The following is a 25,774-nucleotide window of genomic DNA, read 5'->3' as shown; positions in this document are numbered from 1 at the left end:
TCCAACAAAAATGAATAGCCAATAGGTCGGAGGAGGCTGTGAATCACAATTGCTAAAAAAGAGAAATTATTTCCATATTTATTTAGTGTACATATATTTCTTGATTAAAGATTTTATTCATGTTATTTATATTTTCCTTGTATTCTTAATTAATTTGCCTCAAGAATGTTTAAAATCTGTAATTGGCAATAAACAAACAATAATCATTATCATGATAAGATCACTTTCATTACGATATGTAAACCTGTGAATATGGAAACAAATAATAATAATAATAATACAGGTAGTCCTCATTTAACAATTGCCACATCTAGTGACTATTCATAATTATGATTGTGATGAAAAAATAACTTTACAACCAATCTTTGCATTTAAAATTTCCCAACTCTGTAAATGGAAGGAAAGCTGAAGTAAGATCATAAGCACAGTCATGCTTTCATGTTTTCTCTTAGCAACCACTTCACTTAATGACTGAGTTTCCAGTCCTAATTGTGGCCACTAAATGAGGACTACTTTAAAAAAGGACTTAGAGTAATTAATAATGTTTATGATGTTCTCTAAAAAAGTATTTGGAGAGACAATATTATCCATTGAATTTTAAAATATTTTAAATTCTAGACACTTTGTAAATGTTTATGTTTATGTTTATTGGACTTATATACTTTAGTAACTTCATTTAACAAGGTAATATTTGTTTGGGTAGTGTCAAGAATGGCTTCTGGGGGAAAATGGACATAGAAGAAAATGAAAGTGGTAAAACGAATAAGGGTTATTCACATTTATTCACCCATCTTATGTCAAATTCTGGGTGGCTCACAACCAACAATTAAAATAACACCAATAGTAAAGTATCATAAAATATATATTTATTAAAATCAGAAACATTTAAAACCTGGCACCAAAGTTAGGTTTCCGCATTCAGTCCATTATTAAATCCTCTCATCCAACTCATCTTATCCCAGCTCTTGGGAGGAAAGCCAGGTTTTAAGGGTAGAAGGGTAATTGCCTGCCAAACCTCAACAAGAAGGGGTTCCATAGAGCAGGGGCTGCCACAGAAAAGGCCCGCTTCTTAGATTCCATAAAATAGGAATGTTTAAGGCAAGGGACTAGGAGCATGTCCACCTTATCTGATGTGGAGAACAGGTAGATGTTCTTATGGAGAGGCAGTCCACCTAGCCCGATGCCATATAGGGCTTTAAAAGAAATAACCAGCACCTTGAATTGTACCCGAAAGGAAACCAGGAGCCAATGTGGTTTGCATAACAGAGCTGTTACATGGCTGAAGTTAGGGGCACCCATGACTGCATACGCTGCCACATTCTAAACCAGTTAAAGCTTCTGGGTAATCTTCAAGAGCATCCCCATGTAGAGCACATGGCAGCAGTCCAAATGGGAAGTGAGTGAAGATAGCTAAATAAGGAATCTCCAGCAGATTGAATGGAATTAGGAATACAAGTTATGAAATAATCATGGCTCACAACAATCCTACATCTATTGCCTTTAGTTTTAAGTCAGAATAAAGCACCAGCACTGCGGTTGAGCATCCAATGTAGAAACACAGGGAACTTAGTTTCCTCCAGAAGTTTTATACTCTAAAACCCACAATTCCTTGTCATTGGCCATGCTGGCTGAGGTTAATGGGAATAGAAATCCAAAACCTTTGGAGGGCAGCAAGGTACCTATCCCTGATTCACAGTCAGCTCCTTCAAGGTCTTGAATTCCACTCTCAGTCACAATATGATTATTTGCTCCTGCAGGACAACTGTCTCCTGAAGGAATGGTTTGGTTCCTGTGTGGTCCTGAAAACAGCATCGTATCTCAAGACAAACTGTTGCTGTACCAAGATATGAACCATCCACTCTCCCACTATTTCATCAGCTCATCCCACAACACTTATCTAACAGGTACGGTGATATCTACCAAGACACACTCTTTTGTCTCCGTTAGGATAATTTTCTCCAAGTGGTCAGCTTTTATATGTGTTTAGGATTACAATTCCCCACATTTCCTGGTTCTGCCAGTTCAAAAAAGATTAGGTAACAGGTGCTATGAAAGATAATCAACCAAGATCTAGCCATTGATGATCAAAGAAAATAGGCAAAATGGATCACAATCTGCCACAACATAGGGCAGATGCCTATAAGCCTATTGGGTGCTTATAACGTATACATCACCTAATGTATTTGCCCGCTGAACAATCATTTTCCCTCTTTTTTTTCTGCTACATTAATCATACACACAGAGAGCAACTTTACACCTATGCACTCACTCATACTCACACTTACACACTCTGTACCCACTTTCCAATTGCCGCCCTCCCTATCTTTTAATCATTTCTTATTTGTGGTAATTTTAACAGTTATTGTTTTATGGTTCTATTAATATTTTATATACATGCCTCTTTTTCTTTTCTTTTCTTTTTAACAGCTGGACAGTTTTCTGGACTCTCATCTCCTGAAATGTATCGCCAAACTCTCTTGGCTGGTTGTCGTTGTGTGGAACTTGATTGCTGGAAGGGACGTCCTCCAGATGAGGAACCTATCATCACCCACGGGTACACTATGACAACTGAAATACTGTTCAAGGTATGCATTTGCTGGTGATTTTTTTTCTGTTCTCTTTGAGCCCATATAGTTCCATCCGGCAACGTGCTACCCCCCACCCCCACCCCAAATTAGAGATAGAAAATCCTTATACCAGGATAAATTTCCAACCACAGCCACTCTGTCTTGCTAGAATTAAATGTAACTGTTTTTCCCCATCCAGATTTTCACCTCCTCCAGGCATTGGGATATGATCTTGATGGCATTGTTTAGTCAGCTCAGAATCAAGAAGTACAACTGGTATCAACAGCATACTGGTTGTAACTACACTCCACGTTGGAGGATGACCTCTTTCAGTGGTTTCATGTAGTTGTTAAAGAGGAAAGACAGGAGTTTCAAACCCTGAGGCATCCCACAGGTAAGGGGGCTGAAGGGTTGGCCTCTCCTCCTTCCTACTTATACCAACTGGAACCAACTTCAGAGAAAGGAGGAAAACAGCCTTAACACTGTGTCTCTGTAGTATTTTGTAGCCCGAAACCCAACTAGAAAAGATCCAGATAATCTACTTCAGGGCTTTCTGAAGTTCCAGTCCAGTCACTTCCTCAACAACTTTCCCCAAAAAAGGAAGGGAGATAGGGCAAAAGTTGTCCAGAAGTGTTGGATCCAAATATGGCATTTTTAGGAAGGGGTCTACCACCATCTCTTTCATGGGAGGCAGAACAATTTATTTACGTTAAAAAAAAAATTGCAACCATGTGAACCCAACCATAGAAATTTTAATCACCTAGGAAGGTCATGGATCTAAATTGGTGGCATGGTGGATAGAACTAAGGATCCTATTTCCTCAGGAACTGCAGTATCAAATGCTTTGCAGACAATAAGACTACACAAAGTGTCAGTCAACTCACTCAGACTTGCTCAGCTGGAATCCAAGTGGATCCAAGAGATTTTTGAGCAGCAGCATCCAGGGCCTCTGGAGCTTCTGAGGACCCAGTTATTTGTGAGGGAAGCATACAAAAACAGCACATGCTTATCTTAAGGTTATAAAAGCTCCATGTCTGTTAAACTTTTCCTCATAGGACTTGTTTTCCATATTCCTTTGTTGTTTCCTCTGGAGCAATTTACATTTAGCTATACTGATCTTAAAAATCTGGAACACAGGAATTGTACCCAGAATTGGGGAGTAGATGGTGCTAAACACAAACCCATTGATTAGCATGTCATCAATTACAACACCAAGAACCTTATATACTGTATATGCTCTGATTTACTACTACAAAACCAGGTACCTCTATTCTAAATATAGATTTTGTTTATTCACCTTTTGCTGGTTTTTGACCAGAATAAAGATTTCATTTCTTTAGTTCATTTTTTTTTTGCCTAAATGAGTTTGAACTTAAAGGTCTTAAACTTTTCCGTCACTTTCTGTGTTCTGCACAGCAATGCTTTGACGTTACTGTAATCAAGTCACACAAGACATAGCAATTCAATTATAGGTGCTTAAGATCTATATATTGCATCAGTGATGCATGCATAATAAATGATAGGCTTATATATTTAAATAATCAGAATCCTATTCTTTCTTACTACTCTTTCAAGTATTTAAATATTTTCTTTTGTCCCAAAAATTCAGAAAGAAAGTCACTCAGTAGGTTCCCACCTTCAGCTGTAATTTAAGCCGCAGGGGAAAGAATAAAAGGTCCCTTTAAATGATTACCCTGGTAGTAGTTTTTGATGTTAACAATTTATATTCTCCATCTTATGACCTCACAATTACCATGACACAACACCACGCAATCTACAGAGCAAATAGAAGCTATTGTGCTTGAGTGGAGCTATAATTATAGGGGATGATTGCTCTGCACCACAACAATGAAAATTTAAAAGGAATTACAGAGTGTTAGCACAGCATGTACTTTTCATTATAGCTTATATAACATTTGGACATTCCCCTCTCTCCTTTCTTCCTTCTTAGCTTTCCTCTCCAAAATAACTTGTGGGTGGAAAGAAGTGGTGGCTCTCTCCTGATTTGAACCTACATCAGTTTCCTTTGGAATCAGATCAGATCAAGAGGCAGGATCAGCCTTCCCCTCCCCATCCATGATCAACTACTTGTTCAATTAAAAGTTGTTCTGCAAAAGACAATCTAAAGTTATAGGCCATTCAGTACAGTTGACTCTTGGTGAGCTGGAATTCACCAACTTGGCCTCTCTTTCATAAAGCCCCCCCCCCCTTTTTTTGGCTTTCCTCAGTTGTGTTATGTGCTGGTAAAAATGCCATCATTTGGCATTACGGTTGCTGCAGAATGCGCCTCATTTTACCCACAGAAGATAAATGTCCTATTTAAAATGATGTCAATCAATGGGTGGACCACAGGAGAAAGCATATATAATTGTATAGAAAGAAGTATTATCAAGAACTCTCAGTTACAGTATTGCAGTAGGGAAAATAAATAAGGAGGTTCCACAAATGCATTCTTTCTTTCTTTGTTTGTTTATTATCAAATTTATATAGCCCCCATCTCACAAAAAGCAACTTTGGGTGGCACACAGCAATGAGATAAAACACCATGTAAAAAAACACAGATATAAATTCCAGATTAAAATATATATATATATAATGCTGTCTCACAATGCATGATTGTCCAAAGAAAGTGAGAGTGGTGGAAGAAGCAAAAACCTAATTCGTAAACTTTATTCAATTATACAATATAAAGAGGTAGGGGGCGCAATGACTCAGCCGTTAAAGAAGCTGAGCTTGTCAGCTGGAAAGCTGACAGCCCGAGTATCACATGACAGGATATGCTCCTGTTACTTTCCCCGGCTCCTGCAAACCTAGAAGTTGGAAAGCATGCAAATCCAAGTAGATAAATAGGTACCATTCCAGTGGGAAGGTAACAGTGTTCCTTCATGCTGGCCACATGATCATGGAAATGTCTTTAGACAACACTGATTCCCTCAGCTAAGAAACAGAGATGAGCACCGTCCCCTAGTGTCAGACACGACAGGACAGGGAAATCTTTACCGTTACAATATACCAAGAATAAAGATGGCTTTAAAGACAGGTCAAACATATTAATAGAGGATAAGACAATTACTGTAGCTGTTTATTATGATACTTCTTCCCAGTGCTTTTTTTGTAAAAGAAAAAGGTGCCGGAACTCACACATGTCATACAACCCGCCTTGCCTACCCTACAAGGTTCCATCCAAAAAAGGTGCCGGAACTCCATTCTGAGCGTTCTATGAGGAAAAAAGCCCTGCTTCTTCCAAATGAGGCTTTTTAATATCAGTCTGGGATAACTGGGGAGCAGCAGTTCAGTGCCTGACCTTCTTATGCAGTGTTCACACAAAAAACCCACTTGGTCTCTATAGGAAAATTGGTGCTGAACAGGATAGGTCTTTGATCTGGCACATAATCAAATAGTGCAGTCCTCAAAGGCCCAGCTTAACAAATCCCACCTCATTACAATATTAAGAACATACAAAAATTCTGCTGGACCAGATCAAATGCCTCCATGATTTTGTCAGAAGCCAGTGAGAAAATTTTATTAACGATCAACTTTTTAAAAGGATTCCTCTCCTCCCACAATCTACCTCTTTTCTAAGAGCTATGTTCACTCATTCTGTGCACATTTATCTTGCCGCAAATAAGGGTAGTTTGATTATTCTTCTGTCTAATGTCACCTTTGCTATGGTTAGCCCAACCAATATTTTCTTTCCCCCTTTTAGTTTAACAAATAAAAAGGGAGCTGAATGGAGGTTCAGCTGATTAGCTAATTATTTCCACAGCTCTTTCTTTTTGAAAATAAGCTTTGATGAACCTCAGGGGGTGAAAAAAAGTGCTGTTGCAGACATCCTTTCCTTTGCTGCAATTTCTGAATTCTGCACTGTTAAGTAGTGGGCTCTTGGGTGCAGGAATGACGACACGAGGCTGAGGACAGGATAACTCATACTTTTATTCTTGCTAGAACTGTACTGAAACTTTGCTACAACCAGCCACAATATATAGTCTAGCCCATAGGCGGCAGCCAATAGGTTTGAACCCACTCTTGCCGCCTGGGGCTAGCCAATTGCAGGACAGGAGACAGCTAGTCTGGGTTACTGGAGAGCCGTTAGCTGCTCCAGCAACGCACGTGATGCATCACCACAAGCCCAGTACAGAACATACACCATGGCTAAATCTGTAGATTTACAGACTATGGTTAGAGCTGTTAGCTTTAACCATAAATTTGACCATGGACTCAGTCATCATAATGTTTAATTTGGTGTATGGAATAGGTCATTATAAAATGCAAGTAAATTGCCATGGCAGTTTAAATTTTAAATTAGACTGAGGTGTAATCAGGCTAACGTTAGGAGAGTTTAATTGCAATTTCAGCCTATAAAATTAGAAGAGGACAAAGACACAATTGCTCATTTTAAAACTGCTTATCTCTGTATTTTGGTATATTTATGTATTTAAAAATAATTCCAAATATTACAAAGTAATTGCCAGTGGGTTCCCCCCCCCCAAAAATACCATTTTTTTCAAATATTCTCACCACAGACAATTAGGGTATAAACCCATACTGTATACACTTTAAACATATTTCCAATATAATCAGACATTACACTAACTATTTCCCAATTATGAACATTATGGCATTCTCCATTTCACTTGTGGTCATGGTCTCTTGTCCTTTAACATCAGGCATCAGTCTATAAATGACGGTTCACATGACACTAGAAACTCTGAGACTTCCAGGCAACTGACCATTGTACAGTATTGCACTGATAATTCCCACACAAATATGCACATATTACTGATTTGGGTTCCAGTTATACATGTGGAGGCTTTCTCCCAGAGAATGAGTAACCTGTGGTTTTCCAGATATTGCTCAACTAAAATTCTCCCCAGAACCACCCAGTACACCAATGATGAGTGATGTTCATCAGCATTTGAATGATGCAGGTTTCTTCTACCTATGCAAACATTCAATTACATTCATGAAAAGCCGATCTCTCCTTCACTCTCCTTCTCTCTCTTTGTCTCCTACAGGATGCAATTGAGGCTATTGCAGAAAGCGCTTTTAAAACATCTCCCTACCCAGTAATCCTGTCTTTTGAGAACCATGTGGATTTGTGAGTATTAGGATCTTACTCAGTGGGAAAAGGAATCTGTGTTTTGATAAACTGGAAGTGGGGAGGAGGGTGTTCAGTCAGTCAGGATAAATTAATTTTGCTGCAATATTATTAGCAACCTTCTAGCAAATCAAAATTAATTGTGGCCTATTCGCGGTGGCTCAGTGGGTTAGGACGCTGAGCTTGTCGATCAGAAGGTTGGCAGTTTGGTGGGTCGAATCCTGAGTGCCGCGTAACAGAGTGAGCGCCTGTTACTCGTCCCAGCTTCTGCCAACCTAGCAGTTCGAAAGCACGTAAAAATGCAAGTAGAAAAATAAGGACCACTACGGTGGGAAGGTAACAGCGTTCCGGGCGCCTTTGGCATCTAGTCATGCCGGCCACATGACCACGGAGACGTCCTCGGACAAGCGCTGGCTCTTTGGCTTTGAAACGGAGATGAGCACTGGCCCCTAGAGTCGGAAACGACTAGCACGCATGTGTGGGGGAACCTTTACCTTTACCTTAGTCTTTAAAGGAAAAAAAAATCAATTGCCATGCAGCATCCCAGTCAATTACACAAGAAAGCAATTGTATACGCATGTGCCATGCTAGTTTTCAGGCAATAAACATATTTCCTCCAGCTGTGGGTTTTCTCCAGAAGTTGTTTTTTTTCAGTTTGGTGCTCAGACAACTCATGAAAGGCTGAGCAGGATTCACAATCAAGAGATGGTAAAAACTGACACCTACCTTTTCCTTTTCAAAACTTATTTATAAGTAAAAGGAAATTCTCATCCAATCTTCTCATCCATAAACATTGAAACAATTATTTCTAGATTTCCTAGAAAATGTATCTGTTAAAATGGACCTGGGAAGTGTATTCGATCTGAATAAATGTGGAATGCAGCTGTCTGATAGTCAAATTATTTAATAATTAAGAAAGAGAGAAAAAAAATCTTAAATTAACTCTAAATAATTTCAAGGGCATTTTTAAAACAATCACCGTGCAATAGCAAGCATAGGATATGGTAGAGAGGAGATGCAGACCAAGGTTTAGAACAGAACCAAAAATTTTCTGGGGTAGTAAATTTAGATGAATCTTGCAGATGTTAGGATATAAACAGAGAGTAAAACAGGTGAAGCATGGATGATGCTAAACTCAGGTTTTTTTTCATAATTTACTCCTTTCTTGTATTTTCTTTTAGGCCTAAGCAGCAGGCAAAGATGGCTGAGTACTGCAGAACCATCTTTGGAGACATGTTACTGACTGAACCCCTGGAAAAATATCCAGTAAGTGAATAAGAAAATTAAATAGTTAAGTAGTCATTCGGATTCACTTGTTCAGACCATCTGCGTTCTGTGCGACTGTGAGGATGATGTGAATGTTAACTTGGTCCATTTCTTTGGTGTTTTTTTCTTTGGTAGCTAAAACCAGGAGTTCCACTTCCAAGTCCTCAGGATCTAATGGGGAAGATCTTGATTAAGAACAAGAAGAACCAATTCATGCCTGGGGAGAACCAAGATATTCCGAAGAAGAGGAAGAGTTTGGAGGATGAAATCACAGACCAACCTCTACCTATAGAAAAGGATAGCACAGGTACCATATCATACAGTAGCCTTTCCAAACTTGGCTTCCTCCAACTATGTATTACGACTATAATTTCCAGAATTTCAAGACAACATGGGAAAATACTTGCCCAGGAATTGTGAGAATTGTCATACCCAAAAACTGAAAACCCTGAGGTTAAGGAAGATTATGACAAAAAATAAGACTGGCCCTTGGGGTATTTTTTTACCCTGGAATACAGGCTGTCCTCTACTTACAACTATTAGTTTAGTGACCATCTGAAGTTACAACAGCACTGAAAAAAGTGTCTTATAACTGGTTTTCATACTTACAACCATTGCAGCATCCCCATGGTCATGTGATCAAAATTCAGACACTTGGCAACTGGCATGTATTTATAACAGTTCCACTGTCCTACAGTCATGTAACTGACCCATCAGGCTTCTGACAAGCAAAATCAATGGGGGAAGCCAGATTCACTTAACGACCACATGATTTGCTTAACAACTGTAGTGATTCACTTAACAATCATGGCAGAAAGGGTTGAAAATGGGGCAAAACTCACTTAACAACTGCCTTGCTTTAGCAATAGAAATCTTGGGCTCAATTGCAGTTATAAGTGAAGGGCTACATGTAGTGATTCAGGATTATCTAAGAGACCACATAAACAGCATCATGACTGCATAAAAAATAGGTGTTTGGGGGACTCTTAGAGAACATATAATAGAGAGCAGAGCTGCATAAAAGTCTGACTCTCTTTAACAGAGAGCCTTGGTGGAGCAGTGGGCTAATGCCTCCTTAAGTAACACAAGCTGCCTGCAATTAGTGCAGGTTCGCATCCCACCAGGCTCAAGGTTGACTCAGCCTTCCATCCTTCCGAGGTAGGTAAAATGAGGACCCAGATTGTTGGGGGCAATTAAGCTGACTTTGTAATAATGCCGCTTGGGGTGTGTGTGAAAGCCCTAATAAGCAGGCATATACATAGAATGAAGGCTACTGCTAAGTTTGTAAAGCCGCCCTGAGTCTTTGGAGAAGGGCGGGATATAAATGGAATAAAAATAAAAATAAAAATAAATAAAACAAAATGAAAGACTAAGGATAGAACTATATAAAGATAATGTAAGGCTTCCAGACAGTGCTTTTTTTTGTAAAAGAAAAAGGTGCCGGAACTCACACATGTCATACAACCCCCCCTTGCCTACCCTACAAGGTTCCATCCAAAAAAGATGCCGGAACTCCGTTCTGAGCGTTCTATGAGAAAAAAAGCCCTGCTTCCAGATATACTTAACACTTTCTTCTCATTTCCCCCCGCAATAATAATTTTGCTGGATAAATTGGACTGAGAGATAGCGACTGTCCCAAAGTCATCCAGTGAACTTACATTTCAAAGAGCAACATCTACTTTTGCATTTGTTGCTAAAGAAATAAAATCTGAATTCATGTCCACCCAAAAGACATGTAAATTAAAAATTTATAGGGGCTCAGTAACCACTGCTAATTATTTTCTTATATATTACAGATCCCTATAAGACAAAGGAGTTACAATGGTATATGAGTCCTTCGGGAGATAGGGCGGGATATAAATCCCATCAATAAATAAATAAATATATCTAAACTAACCTTCTTAATATGCTTTTAGTTAACATTTTTATGACCTGCCTCCACTGACTATTAGTATGTTGTAGTTCATACTGGTCAACAATCTGTGCCTGGGTGAGTGAGCGTCTAGACTAGAGCTCCAGAATGGAAATTGGATGGGGAAAAGCAGAAAGTGTTGGTCTGGAGGAATTACAGATTAGATGCGAACTTTCATAAGCATACCGATTTTTCTTTCAAATTGTCAGTCAAACCAGTTGAAGAGGATGAAGAAGTTCCTGAAGCAGAGAGAAATTTGGAAAACCTAAATGAGGAAGAGATTAAAAAGCTACAGTCTGATGAGGTATGATTTATGATTTTGTGTATTACCATATACACAATTACCATATACGGTACCTAAGTATACGGTAATTATTCAAGATTTTAGCTTAGCTTCCAAGGCCTTAGCTTAATGATCTCTTGTACAGTCATCTATATTCATGGGAGATTGTCCTGCCTTTAACCAGATGAAATAGTTTAGACCTCATACTTTCCTTCACTTAATGAAAGATGATCAGAGGATCTCATAAAAAGTAGAAACATTTCCTTTTTTATGAAATAATTAAACTGTAATTTTCTGCTGAGCTAATATTCCTAGAGCAGAATAACAGAATAACTGAATTGGAAGTCTTCTAGTCCAACCCCCTACTCAAGCAGGAGACACTATACCAGGGGTGTCAAACTCAATTTCATTGAGGGCCGCATCAGCATTGCGGTTGCCCTCAGGGGGCCGGGTGGGTATGGCCAGGGTGGGCGTGGCCTACTGGGTGGGCGTGGCTAGAGTGTGTATGGCCTACTGGGTGGGTGTGGCCAGCTCTACATCGTTCGCATCAAGGGTGCCTATGGGGGCCTGGGCAGGAGTGGGACAAATCTGAGGGTCTCTGGCAAAAGGAGGGTCTCTGGGCCAGGGCCAAGGCAGTGGGGGCCATTCCCTCACTGTTTCCAGGATGGCTTCGCGGGCCACATGAAACCACTTCATGGGCTGCATCCGGCCCCCGGGCCTTGTGTTTGACATGTCTGCCCTATACCATTTCAGACAAGTAGCTGCCCAGACTCTTCTTAGAAGTCTCCAGTGATGGAGCACCCACAATTTCTGGTAGCAAGCCGTTCCACTGGTTAATTATTTTCATTGTTAGGAAATTTCTCCTTAGTTCTAGGTTTCCATTCATTGTTTCTTATCTTGCCTTCTGTGCTTTGGAAAATAGGTTGACCCCCTTTTCTTTGTGGCAGCCCCTTAGATATTGGAACACTGCTATCATTTCAACCCTAATCTTTTTGATTACATGTATTGGTATACTTTTTCATATATCATGATTACAGTATTGGTATACGTTGCAGAGATTATTTTATTTTATAAAATAATATTTTATTATTTCAGCTATTCTTACTGAAAAGTTGATGTTATTAATTTTCACAATAATAATAATAATAATAAAGTTGAAGGGACCTTGGAGGTCATCTAGTCCAACCCTCTGCTCAGGCAGGAAACCCTATATCAATTCAGACAAACGGCTGTCCAGTCTCTTCTTAAAAACTTCCGGAGGCAGGTTGTTCCACTGGTTAGTTGTTCTAACTGTCAGGAAGTTTCTCCTTAGTTCTAGGTTGCTTCTCTCCTTGACTAGTTTCCATCCGTTGCTTCTTGTCCTGCCTTCAGGCGCTCTGGAGAATAGCTTGACTCCCTCTTCTTTGTGGTGGCCCGAGATATTGGAACACTGCTATCATGTCCCCCCTCATCCTTTGTATGATTCTTTCTAGAAACGTAACAGAATAGTTCACCGAAATTGCTAAGATTTATCCATTGGTGTCAGCTGTCCTATCATAAAAGATTAGCCCTTCAAATGTGTGGTGTCTTCTCCTGAATTCTGACAGAACATGACTTTGGAATTATTTTAATAATGACAATATAGGCTAAACCTTTTAACTAATAAATAAATGAAATTCCTTGGAAGTATGGAAGACATAATACTGACACAGCCATGGGAAAACCAGCTGGTGAGATCTGAAAAGACATTTAGCTCAGTAGTTTTACCACTCAGCTGCTAAATTCTGCCCTCTCTGGTGTGTCAGTAATACCAATCAACTATTCTTTCCCAATCAGCTAGGAAAGGGCAAGAGAATATCAATCCCCATTAACTCGCTAGAGGCAGAATCATGAATAGGGATAGGCTTATCCCTCTTTTGCATATTCTAGTCCTAATCATGAGGCAGAGGCAGAGGCAGAATCTAGAGTAGGGCTTATCCCTCTTTGCATATTCTAATCCTAATTTTACAAGAACAGCTTTCCCTAACCTGATGACTTTCCAGGTAGGTTGGAACTACAACTCCCAGAAGAGTGAACTAAGGGTGTGTAAATAGATGCAGTTAGTTGGAAATCCAATTCTGAAAGACTCAGATCTGCAGAGCATATAATATTCAAAGAGGAAGGCACCAGTCCCCCTAGGTTGTTCTTATGAATTCTGCTTAGTCCTTTCTGATACTTATTTTGCACATTACTGGAGTTTGCATCACAATTTGCTCTGTAACCCTCAAAATTCTGTTTAGGGAACTGCAGGTCTGGAAGTGACTGCTTATGAAGAAATGTCCAGTCTGGTGAATTACATTCAACCCATCAAATTCGAGAGTTTTGAAATTTCGGCACGTAAGGACGATTTGTTTTGTCCTGTTAAGGAAAATGTTTTTCTATGGTTAAAGCAAGCCTCACATATATTTGCACTGAAAACTATGTATCTATTAACTGTGTAAATGTCATTCTTTGACATTGTTCTATGTGGTTTAGGACCTATATATGGAGGGGCGGGGACCCCTACTTCTAATAGCAATATGATACAGGGTGGTACCAGCCAAGGAAAAGTTATTGCACCACTAGATGAATTGTATGTTTCAGTGATTGTCTAAGTGAGCAGAAGAAAACCCTGCTTCTAAATGGTGCAAAATTAAATACAGCATCTTTCAGCTGTATTCAGCAGCTGAACACAGCATTCATTCAATTGATTGAATACTTATTACTTATGTATAGTTTTTCCAGGTCCAAAATTTTAAAAACCTTCCTGATAGAGCCTAATCTGTGTCTTCATGTGCCTCTCCATGAAGAGTCTAGGACAGGATCTAAATTAATTATCTATAACAGCTTTATAAATTAGTCTGAAAGCCAGCCGAGTTAATCTAAAACTGTATCTAGCCCTCAAGCCGCATTTACCATCCATCTTCTAGAGGATCCTAGGATTACAGCATCTTATGGGCCAGGTGAGGCCACATTCCGAGGCAGAAATTGGAACAAGATTTGGGTTTGTTGATGCACAATAGGTATTTATCATTTATGGTTTCTTCTTCAGAAGCATGTAGCCCAAGGAGCTTTACCTGCTTGTGGACTTACTATGCATCACTGATTCATTGAGAGTTAACAGGAAGAAAACTGTGTATCTGTGTATCTATATTTTCTTCACATTTGCCAAAGCTTGTCAAAAACATTCTCAAATTCAGGCCAAACATTGAATAAGAATTTATGAAACTGATAAAAACCCAATGAAATTGCAGACTTTGTCCCATCCTATGCTTAAAGGATAGATAATAAATAATAATGAAATTGAGAGAAAGAATTGAAAGAAATTATTCCCTATAAAATATATTCAATTGGTGGAAATATTAACGATGGAAAAACTGAGCTGATTCTATGTTCTAGTCAAAAGCTGCAGTAACATATTTTTCCGTATATAAGACGCTATTTTTTTCCTGCAAACACCCTGTTCAAAAATCAGGAGCGTCTTATATAAGTGCAGCATCTTATACACAAAAAAAATAATGGTAACCTCCACAGCCCAGGGCTTGCCTGTGTGGGTTCTTTACATGCTGCTGCCATGCCACCTGGTGCAGATGTCAAGCCTCAGTGGGCTTGCCACTAACGGGAGGGGGCAAGATCATTGGATGGCGGCATACGGAGGCAGCGGATGGGACCAGCAGCATGGATGGCAGCGACAGCCCTTTCCCTCCCTTGTACCTGTATGCTGGCCGGGGACCTTATGGAACGCAGCTGTGAAGCTGTCCTGCTCGATAATAGCGGCCAGCCAAACTTCCAGATTTGCCGGCTCAGCTGTTTGGTGCTCCGCCATGGAGAAACGGTGGGGAGTTTAAAACCTGCCTTCGCTTCTCTTGCCTTGCTGTCATGCCGGTTTGTTTACCAGGGTCGTAAGGCTGCTGCTGTGAACTGACTGTGCATGCTCATCGTGCTGGATGCTGGTTAGGTGGGGGGGCGGCTGGGAGGCATCTATTTAGAGTGCTGGATGGCGGTTGACTTTGTTTGCCATAAGCTTGGAACTCACACACCAGAGTGTCTTATACAAGGGTGCATCTTATACATGGAAAAATACGGTAATTTTTTCTGACCTCCTTCCTGAATTTAGAACAACTGATAGGCTGGATTTTGACTTTCAAAATAATGTTGGTTGGAAATGTTAGGAGTTAAAGTTTAGATATCTTGCGGGTCCCAGCTTTCAAATTAATCTATGGTTTCTATTCTATTTTAAAATATGTTCCTAGACACAATAAAAATGGCTTCATTGCACGTAAGTGGAAGCTTATTGTACAATTATTTCATGATGGTTCTACAGCATGTGACAAATAGAATTTGCGGCAACACAAATGCTATCCTCCCGCCACGAAACACAGTTTAACAGCAACTTTAATTAGGCAGTGACTGATTCCTCCCTTATTATCTGCAGAGGTTATGTTATCTGTTATGTAGTGGGCTTGTGGTGATACACCACGTGCGTTACTGGAGCATCTAATGGCTCTCCAGTATTCCAGACTTGCTGTCTCCTCTCCTGCAATTGGCTAGCCCCAGGCAGCTTGAGTGGGTTCAAACCTATTGGCTGCCGCCTTGGGGCTAGACTATATATTGTGGCTGGTTGCAGCTAAGTTCTAGTACAGTTCCAGCAAGAATAAAAATATGAGTTATCCTGTACTCTGCCTCGTGTCATCATTCCTGCTCCCAAGAGCCCACGACTTAACATTATCTACAAATTTGTTTGTTGCCATAAGTAATCTCCCTGGATACACTTTCATGCTTGAAGGAATCCTATAATGAATTTCCACCTGACCCCCAACTCTTTCTGTGTCTTCTTTTATTTTTTATGTGAAACAACATGTGCAACCAGCATTTTTATTTAGAAATGATAACAAGCATTGGAAATTAAATTGAAGAAGGGATGGATTTGAAAACAAAAGATTATGTTCTATGCTTTCTTCCTTACTTTTCCAGAGAAAAACCACAGTTATGTTGTTTCCTCCTTCACTGAATTAAAGGCTTATGAGTTGTTGACCAGGTCACCCATCCAGTTTGTAGAGTATCCTTTTTAAAGGCATCTCCTTAGTGATTAGTTATGTTTTATATTTGTATATAGGAGCTCGTTCCAATTTATACATATATGCCCAAAGAGAATTTCTCTGTACAAATGAAATTGGGATAATAGTTGCACATTCCATGGTGTTGGAAATAATGTGAAATTGCCTATAGAGTATATTTATTATTGTAACGGAGATTGTTATTAGCTAGCTGTAGTGTTTTAATAATATTATAATATTTAATAATATTAGCTAGTAAGAATTCATTTAAAAGATGTACTCTATTAATCAGTCTACCTAGAGGTTATGATTCTTGCATCAATATCTATTGGGACTGACCCAGAAAAACTCTTGCTACTATTTTATGTGTGCAGAACAATTATAAACAATAGCAAAGATGGTTTATCTCTAATACTCTCCTGTCTTCATTGCCTCTGTCTCCCTTAATCACTCTGTACACAGAATATTTTTTGTTCCCTTTCAGCTGTACAATGATTAATTTCAGCATAATATGAATTAAATCAATAATGAATGGGCAGGAATAGCATTTATCTTATTGTGTACAACTGTTTATCCTATAAAATGAGAATACTTATTGCATTCATTCAAATAATGGTCTCCTATTAAAAGAAATTCAGCTACAACAAAAGGCAGATGAGCCGAATTTATCCCAAAGGGACTCGGATGGATTCATCTAACTATATGCCACAGATGTTCTGGAATGTTGGGTGTCAAATGGTGGCCTTAAACTTTCAGACAAGTGGTAAGTGGCGCACTTCTTTGGGCCTGGGTACATGTGCCGTATTAAGTTTCTGGGTCTAATATTGTTTTGCATAAATGTATTTACAGTATTTATTTAACAAACCTATATAGCTGCTGATCTATTAGAAAGAACTCTGAGTGTTAAACAAAACAGAATATATAAAAAGACTATTTAAAACAATAAGCAGTAAATAATAAAAAGGTAAAGCTTCCCCCGCACATGCGTGCTAGTCATTTCCGACTCTAGGGGCCGGTGCTCATCTCCATTTCAGAGCCGAAGAGCCAGCGTTTGTCCGAGGACGTCTCCGTGGTCATGTGGCCGGCATGACTAGACGCCAAAGGCGCACGGAACGCTGTTACCTTCCCACCGGAGTGGTCCCTATTTTTCTACTTGCATTTTTATGTGCTTTCGAACTGCTAGGTTGGCCAGTAAATAATGCTGAGTCCCAATAAAGCTCGCATCCATCCATTAACCACCCGATACCTAATTGTGTGATAGGTCTGAACTTGTCTATATGATCATGCATCTCTTGACTTTAGCTGTAATAGAAGGAAAGGTACCCAATTCAGTGGAGCTTACTAATTTATTTTGTTTGTCCTGGGATGAAATAATCTTCTCCACCACCTCCTTTCCCAGATGTCCCCATGCAGCAGAACATGGCTCTCTTTGAATTCAATGGGCAAAGTGGCTATCTTCTTAAACATGACTTCATGCGTCGTCCAGACAAGCACTTTGATCCTTTTTCAGTGGATCGTATTGATGTAGTCGTGGCAAGCACTTTGTCAATCACCGTAAGTAAACACTGAGGGATTGATTGGGAGTCTACCGTCCAGAAGTGTGGTGTTAAATATCGAGTGTGTTTACTACCTAGCAAGGTCTCCCTAGCACAGTAATTCTACAGCGACCTGCAGGACAGTCTGATCATAGAAAATTATAGTTGTTATTGTGTTTAAATAGAATGAATTCATTTCATGGAATTAACACTCACTTGGCCAGTTATAGCTAGAGAGAAAGATAAGGACACAAATGGACTAATCTGCAGTTTTAGGCAAAACATCAGTGTATCTTCTCTATTGCAATTGGACATGTACCGGTACCACTTCATGTCCAAATAGAACAAACCAGTTTGAAGGCTTCTGAGTAAGCTAGGGCTACCATATGGCCATGACCAAATCTGGTGTTCTCCAGCAGCTGGAAATATTCCCAAATCAGTCTGTCAGTTCTTTGATTTTCTCATGTTCATGTAGCCCTTGGTGTGAACTTCTAATTCTTTTATAAAAACATAATTCCCTTTCCTAGAAATAGTACCATCATCACATTTTAGGAATGTAACTTGTGTCACTAAGAGTAAAGAAAGCATCTCAGAGAAGAATCCTGGCACTCAGGTAATAGTGCTTGTAAGCCTAATTTCATTCTCAATACACAAATTTGGCACACCTTCTGAATTCATGCTTCTCACTCAAAGAAGACAAGTTGTTTTTGAAGGGAATTATAGTAGTCATGATGATGCTTTATGTTAAGCTTCAATCTACCTGCCTACTAAAATCTAGAAAACTAAAGAAAAGCTAAACCAGAACGTTTCTCAAATGTTGCTTGTAGAACAGTTTTTGATACAAAAAGCATTAAGTCATGCATTTCTATGAACAGCACTTTGCAGTAATATTGTCCCCATAGATAGAAGAATTTGTGAGGTGAAACAATATATAGTATAAGGAATAAAATTTAATGTAAGACCAATAAGTCTTACATAAGCTAATGGGAAATGAACCTGAAGGATTTAGATAGTAACTTAAAACAAAGATGCATGTACATTCAAAGATTGTTACTGAGTTGAAATGCATACATGATACAGAAGCGGGAATTATTCAATATATGATGGTACTTAATAGTAATTATATGAACACAGTGTTAGAAATGAAACAAAAGTGAACTTTTGCCCCAGCTCCATCCACGCTTTTTTGGAATGTAGTTCTCTGCCTGATCACTCAAAGACCAGATTCAGCCTGAGAAAAGTTGTGTGTGCCTCTGGGAAGAAGAAGAAGAAGAAGAAGAAGAAGAAGAAGAAGAAGAAGAAGAAGAAGAAGAAGAAGAAGAAGAAGAAGAAGAAGAAGAAGAAGAAGAAGAAGAAGAAGAAGAAGAAGAAGAAGAAGAAGAAGAAGAAGAAGAAGAAGAAGAAGAAGAAGAAGAAAGGACTAAAGAGCTAATGCTGAAACTTTATGTAATAAATTATTCTGTTGTTCTTGTTCCATGCACAGATCATTTCTGGGCAGTTCCTTTCAGAACGCAGCGTGAAGTCTTATGTAGAGGTAGAGCTGTTTGGCCTGCCAGGAGATCCAAAGCGTAGATACAGAACCAAAGTGACACCAAATGCCAACTCAATCAATCCTATATGGAATGAAGACCCTTTTGTGTTTGAAAAGGTAACAGTCCTTATAATATAATAATGTGTCACTTCCAAGGGTACAGTGCCGGCTGTTTCCAGGTTCTAGGCCAGGGGTCTTCAAACTTGGCCCTATTATGACTTGTGGAATTCAATTCCCAGAATTCCTCAGCCAGACATGCTGGCTGAGGAATTCTGGGAGTTGAAGTCCACAAGTCATGAAAGAGCCAAGTTTGAAGACCCCTGTTCTAGGCATTTAAGACCGGGGAGATTCCTCTATCGTTCTTGATGTAGGAAGCGGTGTAAAAATGGAATAAAATAAACAGGATCAGCAGCACATTTTTAGTATCATCACTTAGTCATGGGGTTGAGGAAAATATTCAGGAGCATATTTCATTGAGTAAGAGCTGTCCTCAAAAATTCCAAGCATTAGAGGTTGTTATAATTTGTAGTTTCTTAAGACATGTTTTATGGGCAGAATGCTTTGCAGATTTCATTTCCTTGTTTCTAGTGACCCTCTCAGGTACTCGTTAATATTTCAATGCTGAAAATGGGAAATTTAAGGGAAAAATGAGTTATATTCAATTCAAAGCTTTTATTTGAAAAAAGAAAAAAAGAAAAGCCCTCCTAAATTATGCCAGATCAAGGGGTACAAATTCTGTGCTTTCTAAAAAAAATTAAACATTTGCAAAAGCTCAAGATCACAAAATATGGAAATATATGTCCCTTTCATTACATTATAACCTTCATTATTCTGCAGATGAATTGCAAAGCATTTATAATGCCTAGTACGAATATAAGAAGTGATGGCCAAATGTGGCTCTTTTAGGCTCGTGCCTCGATATGCATATTTTCCAATGAGACAAACCGAGACAGGAAGATCACTTTATTACAATTTATCAGAATATTCAGACAAAAGGGATTCCTCTCATTCAAAGAGGGAAGCCTGATCTTTAGTTTACAACACCTTTTACAGTTAGCATAACAAAGAAACATCCAAGAGGGAAATTGATTGGACAGGGTAAAAGTAACCTCCCCTTTGCATAGGAAATCAGTTACATGTGGTCAAGCATGTTACACATTTGGATCCCATAATATAACACATGTTCATTAAAATAAGGTCTGGTGTCAGAAGAGGCGTAAATTGTAAGGGAAAGGGTTGTTTAGAGTTCACTAAAAAGATAAACCAGACTCCAATTTGCACTAACAAATTATCTTCAGATAATCTTCAGCCTGTTTATCTCTTTAATTTAGTAATGTTAAAAGTTATTCCCAAATTCCTGTCTGTATTGTATCTGAACAGAGAAAATAATCAGTCTGAAGATTTTTTTTCCAGTTTAGGAATGTTAAAAGCTATCTAACTACGGTAATCCATACAACTATCCTATATTCCAATCTGTAATGAACCAACATTATATTAAAAGAGAGAAAATACATCAAATTAAAATACAAAATAACTGTGTTAGTTAACAAATTACAAAATCCATGTCATTTGTCCCTCAAAGCCAGTATAGAACTATCTTCTGAAAATGAGGAATGCAGAAAGCAGATCAGCAGTGGTTCATATTGTCCACAATGATAGGCAGGTAGGTAGAGAAAGAAAGAGAAAGAGAGAGAAAACCAAGATATAAAGAAGGTTTCAGTACAGTTATTTTATTTATATATTTCTAAGAATATCATATTTCCAACCAGATCAATCTTTGTTTATATCTCTTGGCTACCAGAAAAGTTTAGGTTAAGAGGAGCAAACCGTATAGGGAAACCTCCCTGCATATGGGTGGCTGATCTTGAGGCTGGCAGAATATTTTTTTTAAAAAAGTGATATTACTCTTGAGCTAAGTTGAATCAGGTAGTGAGAAAGCAGCTACCATTAATGAAGAGGAATAGTTGGGGATGTAATGGGGAGAGAGGGAAACAGCTCAGTGACTTGCTTAGAACAAGATATGGCCTTAGTAAGCGATATCAAGGGACGTGGTGGCTCAGTGGGTTAGGACGCTGAGCTTTTTGATCAGAAGGTCAGCAGTTTGGCAGGTCGAATCCCGAGTGCCACGTAACAGAGTGAGCGCCTGCTACTCATCCCAGCTTCTGCCAGCCTAGCAGTTCGAAAGCACATAAAAATGCAAGTAGAAAAATAGGGACCATTACGGTGGGAAGGTAACAGCGTTCCGTGCGCCTTTGGTGTCTAGTCATGCTGGCTACACCACGGAGACGTCTTCGGACAAGCAGTGCTGGCTCTTCGGCTTTGAAATGGAGATGAGCACTGGCCCCTAGAGTCAGAATAGACTAGCATGCATGTGCGGGAGAACCTTTACCTTTACCTTTAAGCGATCATCCACAAGAACATAGAAGCCCTTTTAGTTATGAAAGCACAGAAGATAAGGGGACCTCCAAAGTATACTTTTCCCGACCTTAGGATTTCAAGGCAAAAAATGTTACAAATCGTCAAACAATTTTTTCCTGCCAGATTTTAATGCCAGAGTTGGCTTCTCTCAGAATTGTAGCTTTGGAAGAAGGTGGGAAGTTTATTGGTCACCGCATTATCCCGGTTACTGCTGTGTGCTCGGGTAAGACTTGATCATTTTTCTCACCATTGAACTTGACTGTTTCTCTCTCTCTCTTTTTTTTTAACCACAATCTTGGCTTCCTATGAATCTTGATGTCCTTCATAGAGCCAGAGGTGAAGGCTGGCTTAATAGCCAGCAATTAACCCAAAGCTGTCTTTGTGCATTCTTCAAAAGCGTAAAGTAGTAAAGTAGGATCTCTTTGTGAGAACTAGAAAATCTGAAAACCCTTTATTCATGTCTAATTGATTACAAATAGAAGTAGCTTCGTAGTGCTTTAACCCTACTCAGGGCTAAAAGATCTGAAAGTGAGGATACCGAGAACTATAGGAAGTGGAGTAATGTGTGCCACCAGACTTTTTCCTTAATTTTTTTTCTCCTTATATTTGAAGGAATGCACAAAGAGAGCTCATTCTTTAAGGAAACATATATATATATTGTGAAGAAATGCTGAAGGACTCCTTTCGTTCGCTTGTTATCCAGTTCACCAGAGTTTAAGTATTTCATCATGAGTGACTTTTGTGAACTTCTTTGGTATGAAACTGGTACACAGTTTACAAAAGCAGAAATGATATGATATCGAAGAACCTACAAAGATGCTGTTTTTCTGGGAAGGCTCATTGCATTTCTTACTCTGGCACCCAAATTGCAACCACTATACTGTATATACTGCTCAGAAAAATAAAGGGAACACAAGATAAGACATCCTACTATTAAATACAGTACATTGTGTTGTTTAAGTTTTCCCTTTATTTTTTTGAGCAGTATATTTTCCTACTGGATTCATGCATTTTCTTTTTTAGGTTATCATCATGTTTGCCTTCGTAGTGAGACCAACCGGCCTCTTACAATGCCCTCTCTATTTGTCTATGTGGAGATGAAAGATTATGTTCCTGATTCATGGGCAGGTATGGTATTCTGAAGATGAAAGAGCAGGACACCTATACTTTAGTTGCAGGATTTTAAAAAAGAATAAAAGGTGGCTTCCAGTCTTTATTGCTATTAGTCTTGGTTTGCTTCTAGATGCTATTTTTAAGCAGAGGCCTGGTGTATATTGGCCAATTAAAATTATTTACTACACCTTCTGGATGAAGGATATTGAAAAGATTCTCTTAGTAAAATTGTGAAATAACTTGAGTGAGGCATTGGATGAGGTGTTTTTAGGTAGATATGAGCGTCTTAGGCAGCCTTCAGTAAAGATGATAATATTATAATAACTGTTACCAAAAGATACTAAGTGTAGAAGATGAAGGAATGGCCTTCAAGGGCAGGAGAAAAAACTGCTATAAAGGCAATAATCAGACAAACACAACTTAAATCTGGTCAAAGAAACTAAATTGAGAAAATGTCTCAGATAGGCCCCTTTCTCATTCACACAAAGAAAAAATGAGGGGGGAGGAGGAGAGTATACTCAAGACTTGCAATATTCTGTTACTATAGTTGTTCCAATAAGAATAATTTTAGACCTACATGGCATTGATTTCCTAGTCTGGTCTACTTATAGAGGCACTGCCAATAAGAACAATAAGTCTATATTGCCATATTTGTAGCAACCACAGTGTGCATTTATCTTCTTTTCAGCTATTTATCAGTGTCCCAAGACAAGGATAAGTGACATAATGTCTCCTTCAGATTGATCTTTGCTCCTGGATACACCCATGCAGCTCTCTTGCCCAAAGTGCAGAAGTGATTAGCTATTGCCCTACTCTGAAGATTATTTATTTCCCAATTAAGCTTACAGACCTAATGTTCTTCAGAGGTTTCCTATCCAAACACCAAACAGGCCTGTTCTTATTTGATTTTTTTTAAATTTCTTCGGCTTCTGTTCTTGTTAAATTTCTAATCCCAGACAAGGTCAGCCAAACAGGACAGAGATGGGGAAGGTTAAAACTTCCTTTCCTAGAAGTTAATAGGCTGAACAACGATTGAATGGCTACTCATAGTCACAATCTATAGAGATGGCTATTATTATATTGCAGCACATTTCCCAATCTTAGCTGAAGGAGGGTGTATAAGTCCTTCCAAAGAAAAACTGTAAATGAGGATGTAAGTCACTCAGCATTGTTCTAAAAATACTCACCAATGCAAAGCAAGAAAAATGAGATTTTGTTGCTCTTATAAATGGTATACCTTTGAACTGATTACAGGCCCACTTCAATTTTATCTCAGTGCAGGCAATTTGCAGAAGCTTAACAATCTATTACTGCAAATTGTATGTCTTGAATTTTTTTTACTAGTTGATTCAGAATAACAAAAAGCATATAAGGCAAATATTACTATATGCTTAGTAAAGGAACTAGCAATCAATCAATAAGGGATAATGAGATAGTATTCTACATTTTTTTTTTAAATAGATCTCACCATGGCTTTATCCAATCCAATAAAGTTTTTTAATGCTCATGATAAAAAGATGAAGGATGCAGATGCTAATAATGAGGTGAGTTCTCCAAATAGTGTCTGTGTGTGTGTGTGTGTGTGTGTGTGTGTGTGTGTGTGTATCTTGTGTGTAAAATACCTGCTTTTGTATTACAGCTCAAATCAGGATGCTAGTGATAGAAGTTAAGCCAGCATATTCCATGTCAGAGTCTGACATGCCTCTTAATAGCAACCAAAGAAAAACAAAGAGTAATTATTTTTAAAAAGCTTTTAATAAAATGGGCCAGTGTTGTTTTAGAATCATAAAATTAATACTTCTGAAATACTTCAGTTAGGATCCAGAATGTTATCCATACATTCTAAATGTTACAGAGTTATCCAAAAGACAAGAAACGCCTATGTAATTGGAATAGCAAATCGATTATAGATAGTCCTCACTTAACGACTGTTTGCTTAATGACCAAATTAATAATAGCTTCAGGAAGGGTGGTTTATGACCTGTAAAGTACTTCCAACCATTACAAAACATTGCACCAAGAATAACAATCTGCTTGATTATGATCTGGGTGCTTGGCAACCAGTTCACTTACTTATTTCAGTCATGATCATGTGAATGTCATTGGCAATATTCTCTGCTGGCTTTCCTAGAAGGTCAGTGGGGAGGGCAGCAGGGAAGGTTGTAAGGAGAGAAGATGGACATAAGCTGAAATCCTTCATGGGGTTGGAAGAACAAAGCTGAAACCCTTGAATCCCGAAGATTTCAGCTCTCTTCCTGCAGTTCCATGAAGGGTTTTTTCCTTTTCCTTTGTGAAGGGGAAGGGAATCCCTTTGTCAGATTTTAGGAATGGAGCTGAAATCCTAAAGATTTAGATGAGGGATTCTGGGTGTTGAATTCCACACAGCTTAAAGTTGCTGAGATTGAAAAACACTGTTTTAAGGTCTGCGTTGCACTGGAGGATGAGGAAGGGGATTTAGCAAAGGATTCAAGGAATGTGAGGCAGTGCACTGGAATTTTAAAATAGATGAAAACAAGCTAACAATCTCTTCTATTTGGCCTCTAAAGCATTTTAGTTATTATATTCACAAGGAATCTTAAATGTTAAACCTGATTAATATACCATAGATGCTACCTTCACATAATGTACCGAAAACACCATATTATGCTTTATCGTATGTTGAAACAAACTATATTATGGATTAATACGATGGCTTGGTTTAACCCATGTTAAAACTGAGACTTGCTTTGTACAGCTGTCGATAGCACCCACTTTCAGCCTATTTTACCCTAGCTGCAAACCTAGCTGCTAGATATTTTGAAAAGCGTTAAAGAATTAAATTCTTTCTTCCCTTTTCACATCAGACAGTGTCAGGCCCAGCCCAAGAATGACATAGAACAATCCAGCCAAAGTTCAGTTCTTTATTTGCTGCACACAACAGACAGAATCTGCCAGACTAAATCCTTACTGGCCTAAGAAAATACCCTGGAAGATTCTAGAGAGTGGCCATCCTAACCC

General features: G+C 38.8%; 1 protein-coding gene across 3 annotated transcripts in view; it reads left to right on the top strand.

Annotated features, from left to right (window-relative positions):
* The window catches only part of PLCB2 (phospholipase C beta 2), a 67,567-nt gene that overhangs the window by 26,753 nt on the left and 15,040 nt on the right, over nucleotides 1-25,774 (top strand). For all 3 annotated transcript variants that reach the window (XM_081334903.1, XM_081334902.1, XM_081334904.1), the window contains 14 exons: nucleotides 1,758-1,904; nucleotides 2,428-2,585; nucleotides 7,583-7,665; nucleotides 8,847-8,931; nucleotides 9,067-9,238; nucleotides 11,053-11,147; nucleotides 13,385-13,481; nucleotides 16,098-16,182; nucleotides 16,819-16,943; nucleotides 17,580-17,734; nucleotides 19,199-19,363; nucleotides 21,788-21,887; nucleotides 22,688-22,792; nucleotides 24,239-24,321. In XM_081334903.1, the coding sequence (XP_081191029.1) occupies nucleotides 1,758-1,904; nucleotides 2,428-2,585; nucleotides 7,583-7,665; nucleotides 8,847-8,931; nucleotides 9,067-9,238; nucleotides 11,053-11,147; nucleotides 13,385-13,481; nucleotides 16,098-16,182; nucleotides 16,819-16,943; nucleotides 17,580-17,734; nucleotides 19,199-19,363; nucleotides 21,788-21,887; nucleotides 22,688-22,792; nucleotides 24,239-24,321 (1,655 nt within the window). The remainder of the gene's footprint in view (nucleotides 1-1,757; nucleotides 1,905-2,427; nucleotides 2,586-7,582; nucleotides 7,666-8,846; nucleotides 8,932-9,066; nucleotides 9,239-11,052; nucleotides 11,148-13,384; nucleotides 13,482-16,097; nucleotides 16,183-16,818; nucleotides 16,944-17,579; nucleotides 17,735-19,198; nucleotides 19,364-21,787; nucleotides 21,888-22,687; nucleotides 22,793-24,238; nucleotides 24,322-25,774) is intronic.

The sequence above is a fragment of the Vipera berus genome (genome assembly GCF_964194415.1).
Source record: "Vipera berus genome assembly, chromosome: 1".
Lineage (NCBI taxonomy): Eukaryota > Metazoa > Chordata > Lepidosauria > Squamata > Viperidae > Vipera > Vipera berus.
The sequence above is the reverse complement of the archived record's forward strand: the minus strand, read 5'-3'. Positions and strand labels throughout refer to the sequence as shown.